Source organism: Rhinolophus hipposideros (assembly GCF_964194185.1).
Source record: "Rhinolophus hipposideros genome assembly, chromosome: 8".
Lineage (NCBI taxonomy): Eukaryota > Metazoa > Chordata > Mammalia > Chiroptera > Rhinolophidae > Rhinolophus > Rhinolophus hipposideros.
Window position 1 is genome coordinate 53,342,460 of NC_138054.1, and position 8,260 is coordinate 53,350,719.

Sequence of the window (8,260 nt, forward strand, 5' to 3'; positions counted from 1 at the left end):
CAATAAACCCAAAGAACTCAAAACCAAGCTGGGAAGCAGGGGAATGAATATGAAAGATAGAAGGAGAGGGAGAGGAGAAGGGGGAAGGGGAGAGGGAGAGGGAGAAGGAGAAGGAAAGAGAGAGGGAGAGGGAGAGGGAGAGGTATCAGCAGGCAGGAGAACGAGAAAGCTAAGAATGTGGTAAACCACAGGACTATGTCTAGAAAAGAATTGGCTCTGGCTATTGGTACATGGAATGGCTAGAATCAAACAGATAAGAAGCCTACATTTATGTGAGAGTTGTACTCCCAAAGGAACATCAGCCTGGATTAAAGGAGACTGTATTTGAGACTTAACATGACTCTGGACCCGCCCCCAATTTTTGAAAGCTTATTTAGAAACATATTTCCCAATGCCTGCTTTAGATATAGAAGAGGAAGACTCTCTCAGAGGGCAAAGCCAGGGGTCATGGAAAAGAATGGATGGGGCAGCTACACTCGGGGAGCAGAATCAGGGCCTAATTGGGGTGATGGGTAGGGGGTCCTCAATAAGTCTGCTCAGTGGATCAGTGTCTACTGTGGTCTCCCATTCCTCCACTTCCACATGACGTGTGCACTGCAGTGTACCCTGCCTCAGTCCCACCATTACATATTGAAGGTGTGCAGGGTAGACACCTTGCTTTTAGTTGATAAGTCCTATCTGGAGCCGATATAAAGTTTACTACGCATCACTCAGAACCTGGAAAGGAAGCTTGATAGACTGTGACTAGATGAGTCTTTAGAGTTGTTTCCCTTGAGGAAAGGATGTGGGAATTCTGCCTGTGGGAGGACAGTAAGCCAAACAGTTGGGGAACCGAAAGGGAGACTGCTAGAGTCATTAGTGTTGTTCCCCAAATCTTCCTAGCTCTCTTGGTTCAAGATACTTGGTAGGATTACAGAGATTTCAAGTGAGGCGTGGCCACGGGACTTGCTTTGGCTACTGATACAGAAGTACCGTGTGTCACTTCCAGGTGGATGCTCTGAGAGCCAGTCAATGATTTCCCACCTTCTCTCCCCCAAACCAAGATAGTAGTAATATGCATGTGTCAAGATGAAGCCCTCTTCAACTGGAGTCCTTGAGTGACCACAGTGAACAGAACTCCCCCGCAGACCCACAGCGGGCATGTAGCATCAGCAAGAAATAAACTTCTGTGGGATAAGCCACTGAGATGTTAGGGTTGTGTGTTACGGCAGCATAGCCCAGCTTTTCCTAACTGATACTGGGAGAGAGAGGTGAGGCCTGAGAGCAGGAGCTAGACTGTGAAAAGCTCCTTCTCCCAGGCAAAGGTGTCTAAACTCTCTCCTGGTTGTAAGGGGACGCCAGTGAAGGCTTCCAAGCAGGGGCGTTAACTTTTAAACAGATCTGTTATTTTTTGGATGAAATATGCTACTTCTCAACATAAGGAGAAAATCAGCCTATTAAACCACATAAGGCAGAGAGGAACACACAGAACCCTTAGGCAAAGATATATATATTTATACAAAGTCCTAATCTTGAATTTTCTAAATACAGGAGCTCTGAAAGGAAGCTCTGAGAGGAGTTACAGTGGCTCAGGCAAGGCAATTTCTTCTGTCCCACCATCTAAGTGCCATTTCCTCTGCAGACAATATGTTACAAGAAAATCTCCCAGAGCAGAGAAGATACAAGGGAATGTAACACAGACCTGAGGTCAATTTCCAGCTGCCTGTGTGACCTGAGCAAGATACTTAACCTCTCTGGGCCTAGTTCCTCATATGTTAAATCTGGTTAATAATAAACATAGCTCTAGATAGTTGTGGGGAGAAACAGCATTATTTAAATTGCTCTGGCAAATGCCTGGCTGATAATAGGCATTTAATACATGAAATTTATTTTTATTACTCTCATAAAAATTATTAAGAACACTAGCTCCCTGATTACAGACGAAAATGATTTAGGGTAACAGCATAGAGGAGAATACTCCCTCCCTGAGGAAAGTAACTGGATCTTGTCATCACTGTATTCTAACCCCACCCCTACCCCCCACCCCAGCTCAGTGCCTGGCTCACAGTAGCCACTCAGTTTTCCTGTGCTGCATGACGGAATGAGAGGTGAGTGCCTGGAGTAAAGAAAAGTTGTCAAGATTTCCCTGCCACTAGCTACTGTTGGGCTGTTGAATTTTAACCCTCAAAGCCAAAAAGACCATAAGACTCTGGCCTCTAAATGCAGAAGCTGAATTCCCGGAAGTTCTGAAGCTGAGAAACCCGAATTAGAACCTAGGGACCTAAACTGCTGCAGGTCCAACTTCAAGCCTCAGTCACGACCAAAAGGCCCAGAAAAGAGCTGCCTTCGACCCTTTCCTCCCTCACTCTCCTTGCCTCGGTGCTCCTCACAGGAGTATTTACACCTGTTCCTGTCAAGTCACACTCTTCTATCCTGGCATTCCGGGGAGGCTCTGGGAAACTCGGGGAAGGAGGCTGTTTGGTGACTACTTCCTAGCTCTGAAGGTGATGGTGCTACCCTAAGTCTGCCCAGTGAGGTGGTTTTCACCGCCCCGCCCCCCACCCTCCTGCACCCCCGCCGCAGATAAAGGAACTGAAAAGCTCATAGAAGTTGGGTGACTTGCTCACTTCACACCACGGCAGCGCTGGCCACGACAGAACCCACGATTCCCGACTTCAGTGTTCTTTCCACCATACACTTTTGTCCCTAAGGGGGGTGGGGGTGGGGGGTAGATAACAGAGCCACCAAAAAAAAAAAAAAAAAAAAGGAACCACTTACATGTGTCTAGCGCTTCCTAGAGGCTACACAGGATATAGGCCCAGCTCCCGGCCCGGAGCCGAGCGATTTTAAATCCTGCTTCTATCCACTCCTCGCTGCGTGACTTTTGGCGAGTGTCCCCTCGGACTTGTTTCCCCGGAAGCCAATCAGGGCGGGAGGAGTGTGAATGTCTGTGCGTGTGTGTGTATTGGCGTGATGTGTGGTGTGCGTGTTCTTGGGCGGGGGCAGGGAGTAGACAGACGATCGCCGGGGTTCCCCGAGTTTCGGATTCCCTAAACTCTCGTTCTCAACTGGACTGAGTTGCCCCCTAATTGCACCCCTTATAAAAACACAAACAAAACCTCCCCTCCGAGACGAAGCTAGGACCTCGCACCCTTTCTCGCATCGTCGGGAGGGTGCAGTGGGGCTGCCGCGAGGAGTTAGCTGACCACCCAGTCGCGAGCAATGCAAATCACTGGGCTTCTAGGCGCAGCCAGACAGCCCGGCGGACGGTCGCTGGTGAACTTGACCAGGGGACAAACTTCCGAGCGTACTCAACGTGGGGGGGCTGGCTCTCGGAGACTGCCCCGAAACTTAAGCCCACTTTCTCTCGCCCCCACGGGGGACTTAACAGAGCCACCTTAAGGGCGGTGCTCCCGCCCCCCGGAAGTGCGGGGGAGGCAAACACCCGAGCTGTAGACCTCCCGGTCCCGCGAGGCGGCGAGACGCCGGTGGATGCTATCCAGCACCCACGAAGTGGGGAAATACCACCCGTCTCGCACCCTCGGCCCCAGACACCTGGCCAGGTTCCCCAGCCCTCCGAGTCCCCGCATCTTCTGCATTCCGCCCCGAGACCCGAACTTGTGTCCGCTTCCATCAGAGGATGCGAGCGCCCGCGTCGGCCGGGCTCGCAGTGGCCACCGTCACTAGACAGTCAAGCCCCAAGACGTCAGCCCACAATGCACCGGGCGGGCCGGGAAAGACGCGCCGGGGAGGGAGAAGAGACCGGCGCGAGGCGCGCGGGAGGGGGCGGGGGAGGAGGAGAAAGAAGGGCCCAACTGTAGGAGGGCAACAGAGCATTACCTCATCCCGTGAGCCTCCGCGGGTCCGGAGAAGAATCTTCTAGGGTGGGGTCTCCATGGCGACGGGCGGGCCCGCCCCCTTGAGAGCGACGCAAGCCAATGGGAAGGCCTTGGGGTGACATCATGGGCTATTTTTAGGGGTTGACTGGTAGCAGATAAGTGTTGAGCTCGGGCTGGATAAGGGCTCAGAGTTGCACTGAGTGTGGCTGTGTCGGCGAGGCGGGAGTGGAGGCGCGCGGACTCAGGGAGACAGGACAGCAGTAGAGTCCGAACTGCAAATCTGATTTTCTGTTCCCTTTTCTCACCAACTGCCCAGAGCTAGCGCCTGTGGTTCCCGGGCTGCTGTTTTGGGGAAGCGTCCGAAGAGCCCCCTCTCCCGCCGACCCAAGAGGAGAGCCCCACTGCCCGGCCGCCGCTGACAGCGCGGAGGGCGGCGACTGTCCCCTGGAGAAGTCTGGCGAGCCGCTGTAACGGCAAAGAACTTTCCTGGCCCGGAGGACAAGGGACAAGTAGCCCCTGAGTCCCGGACCGAACTTTTGCAAAGCTTTCCTCCGCTCCCAGCTGCCGCGGCGGCGGTAAAGAAAAAGCGACGGAGAGAGGAGAGCGAGGAGGGACGTGCGCTCGCACCGGTCGCTGAACTTGGGCGAGCGCGAGCCTCGGCCGCCGGGCGCCCCCGCCCCCTCGCAGCGGAGGAGGGGACAGTCGTCGGAGTCCGGGCGGCGGAGACCCGCCGCTGACCGGCCGCTGCGGGGTGCGCGCTGAGTGCCGCCGCCAGGAGAGCGGCTGTCGCCGGGACGCGAGTTAGTCCGCGGGCTCCGAGGAGCCGCTGCGCAGAGGAGCGCTCAGCGTGAGTGACCGCGACTTTTTAAAGCCGGCAGCGCGCGAGAGCCGACAAGTAAGAGTGCGGGCGGCGTCTTAACCCTGCGTTCCCTGGAGCGCGCCGGTGAGGAGGGCGCACGGGGGAGGACAGCCAGCGGGTGCGCGCGCTATTAGATAAACTTTCCTTGGTGCCGGCCGGGCGGGCGCGGGTGTCCCCCGCTGGCCAGCGAGCTGTTGCGGCGCCGAAACTTCTGCGCGCAGCCCAAACTAACCCCGCGTGAAGTGACGGACTGTTCTATGACTGCAAAGATGGAAACGACCTTCTACGACGATGCCCTCAACGCCTCGTTCCTCCAGTCCGAGAGCGGCGCCTACGGTTACAGTAACCCCAAGATCCTCAAGCAGAGCATGACCCTGAACCTGGCCGACCCGGTGGGCAGCCTGAAGCCGCACCTCCGGGCCAAGAACTCGGACCTCCTCACCTCGCCGGACGTGGGGCTGCTCAAACTGGCGTCGCCGGAGCTGGAGCGCCTGATCATCCAGTCCAGCAACGGGCACATCACCACCACGCCGACCCCCACCCAGTTCCTGTGCCCCAAGAACGTGACGGACGAGCAGGAGGGCTTCGCGGAGGGGTTCGTGCGCGCCCTGGCCGAACTGCACAGCCAGAACACGCTGCCCAGCGTCACGTCCGCGGCGCAGCCGGTCAGCGGGGCGGGCATGGTGGCTCCCGCGGTGGCTTCCGTGGCGGGCGGCAGCGGCAGCAGCGGCTTCAGCGCCAGCCTCCACAACGAGCCGCCGGTCTACGCCAACCTCAGCAACTTCAACCCGGGCGCGCTGAGCACCGGCGGCGGGGCGCCCTCCTACGGCGCGGCCGGCCTGGCCTTTCCCGCGCAGCCCCAGCAGCAGCAGCCGCCGCCGCAGCCGCCGCACCACCTGCCCCAGCAGATCCCCGTGCAGCACCCGCGGCTGCAGGCCCTGAAGGAGGAGCCGCAGACGGTGCCCGAGATGCCCGGGGAAACGCCTCCCCTGTCACCCATCGACATGGAGTCCCAGGAGCGGATCAAGGCGGAGAGAAAGCGCATGAGGAACCGCATCGCTGCCTCCAAATGCCGGAAAAGGAAGCTGGAGAGGATCGCCCGGCTGGAGGAAAAAGTGAAAACCTTGAAAGCGCAGAACTCAGAGCTGGCGTCCACGGCCAATATGCTCAGGGAACAGGTGGCACAGCTTAAACAGAAAGTCATGAACCACGTTAACAGCGGGTGCCAACTCATGCTAACACAGCAGTTGCAAACGTTTTGAGGAGAGACTGTCGGGGGCTGAGGGGCATGGAGAAAAAAAATCACAAGAGGGACAGACTTGAGAACTTGACAAGTTGTGAGAGAGAGAGAGAAAAAAGACGTGTCGGAGGACTAAAGCCAAGGGTATCCAAGTTGGACTGGGTTGCGTCCTGACGGCGCCCCCAGTGTGCACGAGTGGGAAGGACTTGGCGCGCCCTCCCTTGGCGTGTAGCCAGGGAACGGCCGCCTGCGGGCTGCCCCGCTTTATGGACGGGCTGTCCCAGCGCAAACAGAACGTTCGACTTTTCTTTAACATTGACCAAGAACTGCATGGACCTAACATTCGATCTCATTCAGTATTACAAGGGGGGAGGGGGAGGGGTTACAAACTGCAATAGAGACTGTAGATTGCTTCTGTAGTACTCCTTAAGAACACAAAGCGGGGAGGGGTTAGGGGAGGGGTGGCGGGAGGGAGGTTTGTGAGCGCGAGGCTGAGCCTGCAGATGAACCTGGCCTGCCTTCCTTACCTGTATGTACATATATATTTTTTTTAATTTGATGAAAGCTGATTATTGTCAATAAACAGCTTCATGCCTTTGTAAGTTATTTCATGTTTTGTTTGTTTGGGTGTCCTGCCCAGTGTTATTTGTAAATAAGAGATTTGGAGCACTCTGAGTTTACCCTTTGTAATAAAGTATATAATTTTTTTATGTTTTGTTTCTGAAAATTCCAGAAAGGATATTTAAGAAAATAAAATATTGAAAAAGTACCCCTCCCCCAACCTTTTTTCTGCATTATCTATAGATTACCTATCTAGTTGGAGTGGAAAGAGTTAAGAGTGTCCATTAAAATCACTCTCAGCGCTGCTTACTATGAAGCAGTAAAAACTATTCTCTACTGGGCACGAGAAATAACTGTAGCTGATGCTCTCATCAAGTTATACACTTCCCTCCCCCACTATCTGTATAGAGTTGCTTTACAGAGGCTGAGGGAAGGAAGGTTGTGGTGAAGAGGGATAGCCCACTGGGAAGTCCAACACTTTAAAGTTTGCATTAGATCAAGTGGCATGTGCTGTGACCATTTATAACATTAGCAGAAATTTAACAATAGATGCTTATTTTCAAAGCAAAAATAGTGGCAGATTTTTACAAAAGATGTACCCTTCCCATTTGGAATCTTCACTTGAACAATTCCTAGGTTTAAAAAGATGGTCTTTGCTTATGAATGTTTATAACAGCATTCTTGTCACAATAAAGGTATTCAAATACCAATAACATCTTGAATTCCTTTCCCTTTACTACTTTTTTCTTCCCGAGCTCTATATTGAAGCTTTTCTTTTCAGTTGCTGTGGTTGACATTTGCCACTGAAGTTACTTGGTAATTAAGCAGAGAATTTAAGAAGGGTCAACACAGAAGTTGCAATCTGGATGAAGCAGTTCATTGTCTCCTCTTTTCTCTCTCTCTCTCTCTCTCTCTCTCTCCTCTCCTCTTCTCTCCTCTCCTCTCCTCTCCTCTCCTCTCCTTTCCTCTCTCAAACACCTAGACAAATTACCAGTATAACAGGATACCAGTTTACCATTTGGGATTCTTCTAATGTTTGTCTCTTAATTTGTTTCTAAAATAATTAACTGTATTTAAGTAATTATTATAGAACCAGCCTGAAAAGATGGTAATCTAGATAGTGTGGGAAAGATTTGCAAGAGAAAACATGAACACTAACACAATGATTACACATGTAAATCAAACCTTAACTCTGGGGAAACAGCAAACAAATTCTGTCTACAGATATAACTTGGGAGATCAACAAGGCAATACTCAACAAGGGAACAATTTTTGCTCTCTTGCTTTTTCATCCCAAGAGCCAGTGTGATTATTAAGCAGCAAAAGCAATTTGATATCCAGGAATATTTATTTCACAAACCACTAATTGAGGCAGGGTTGTTTGCTCATTAGCAGTGCTCTAGTACCCAGCAGGTCTGGGAGTACTAATATCCTGCCTGTGGCTGTAAATCCAAAGGCACAAAGAGTTTCTCTTTAGTATATCTGGGAGTGCAAGAGATTGGACAGGCGTGTTAGCTATCAGATCCACTCTATTGTAATAATACTAATATAACAAAGGGTTACTGGGAGCACAGCCGAGTTTGCCAAACAGTGAATTTGCCGATGTCAGCAACCCGGAAGGTGAGTTGATTTTGACCATATGTAGGAATAGTCAGCAGAGGGACAATAAAGCACTTTGGGGTGGGGCTCTGTGGAAGCTAAACAAGAGCCAACTAGAAAAAATGAGCAGGCTGGGGAATTAATTACCTGCAAAGGTAGACTAAGCCCAGACAACAGTGCAGT

At 52.4% G+C, this 8,260-nt stretch overlaps 1 protein-coding gene across 1 annotated transcript; it reads left to right on the forward strand.

The window, feature by feature from the left end:
- Positions 1-4,650: 4,650 nt before the first annotated feature.
- JUN (Jun proto-oncogene, AP-1 transcription factor subunit) lies at positions 4,651-7,192 on the forward strand. Its single transcript, XM_081057780.1, has one exon. The coding sequence runs from the start codon at positions 4,935-4,937 to the stop codon at positions 5,937-5,939; it is 1,005 nt and encodes a 334-aa protein (XP_080913906.1). The 5' UTR covers positions 4,651-4,934; the 3' UTR covers positions 5,940-7,192.
- Positions 7,193-8,260: the final 1,068 nt, after the last annotated feature.